This window comes from Chiloscyllium plagiosum, chromosome 6 (assembly GCF_004010195.1).
Source record: "Chiloscyllium plagiosum isolate BGI_BamShark_2017 chromosome 6, ASM401019v2, whole genome shotgun sequence".
In the NCBI taxonomy this organism is placed as follows: domain Eukaryota; kingdom Metazoa; phylum Chordata; class Chondrichthyes; order Orectolobiformes; family Hemiscylliidae; genus Chiloscyllium; species Chiloscyllium plagiosum.
In genome coordinates, this window is record NC_057715.1 from 117,800,878 (window position 1) to 117,802,180 (window position 1,303).

Below are 1,303 nucleotides of genomic sequence, written 5' to 3' on the forward strand. Positions count from 1 at the left end.
ATGAAGGTGATAGGTCAGGGAGGAGAGGGTGGAGTGGATAGGTGGAAAAGGAGATAGACAGGTAGGACAAGTCCAGACAAGTCATGGGGACAGTGCTGAACTGGAAGTTTGGAACTAGGGTGAGGTGGGGGAAGGGGAAATGAGGAAACTGTTGAAGTCCACATTGATGCCCTGGGGTTGAAGTGTTCCGAGGCAGAAGATGAGGCGTTCTTCCTCCAGGCATCTGGTGGTGAGGGAGCGGCAGTGAAGGAGGCCCAGGACCTCCATGTCCTCGACAAATCCAGAACTAGAGGGCATATGTTTAGGGCGAGAGGGGAAAGATATAAAAGAGACCTAAGGGGTAACTTTTTCACGCAGAGGGTGGTGCGTGTGGGGAATGAGCTGCCAGAGGAAGTGGTGGAGGCTGGTATAATTGCAACCTTTAAGAGGCATTTGGATGGGTATATGACTAGGAAGGGTTTGGAGGGATAGGGGCCGGGTGCTGGCAGGTGGGACTAGATTGGGTTGGGATATCTGGTCGGCATGGACGGGTTGGACCGAAGGGTCTGTTTCCATGCTGTACATCTCTATGACAGCACAGGGTCGGATACAGAGTAAAGCTCCCTCTACACTCTCCCATCAAACACTCCCAGGACAGGGACAGCACGGGGTTAGATACAGGTTCTCTGCGTCCTGCTGTTCTGTCTTGCTGTGGGTGGTCAGTCTCACCTCGATCTTCTGAAAGGAGTTTGTGATCATAGCGACTAACATGTTGAGCAGCACTATGACCATGATGATGGTGAAAATCCCATACAGAATTCGTCCAACAAACTCTGCTACCACAAACTCCGTAAGATCAACTGAAGTTGGCTCCTCCATCCCGAACATGGTCCAGAAGAGGAACTGCAGTGTCCCATTAAAACTGCAACAGGGAAAGAGAAAGAAAGATCTGGTCACAGGAAACAGACTCCGCAGCGAGCCCCAACTCCATCAGACTCGAACCTCACTCAGTGACACCACCAGCCTTGCCCTAAGAACTGAACACTGCTACCTGGGCCTGAAAACCAGACTGGGACTCGCTCCCAACAACTGTCCATTCAAAGCAAGTGTGTGAGTTTGTATGTGTGTGTGTGTCTCTGTGGGTGTCTGTGTGTGTGTGTCTGTGTGTGTGTCTGTCTCTGTGTGTATCTGTGTGTGTGTGTATCTGTGTGTGTGTATCTGTGTGTGTGTCTGTCTGTGTGTGTATCTGTGTGGGTGTCTGTCTGTGTGTGTGTGTCTGTGTGTGTATCTGTGTGGGTGTCTGTCTGTGGGTCTGTGTGTGTGT

At 51.1% G+C, this 1,303-nt stretch overlaps 1 protein-coding gene across 1 annotated transcript in view; it reads right to left on the minus strand.

The window, feature by feature from the left end:
* The window catches only part of LOC122551087 (short transient receptor potential channel 2-like), a 28,263-nt gene that overhangs the window by 1,961 nt on the left and 24,999 nt on the right, over positions 1 to 1,303 (minus strand). The window contains exon 9 of the mRNA XM_043692729.1: positions 659 to 901. Within this exon, the coding sequence (XP_043548664.1) occupies positions 659 to 901 (243 nt within the window). The remainder of the gene's footprint in view (positions 1 to 658; positions 902 to 1,303) is intronic.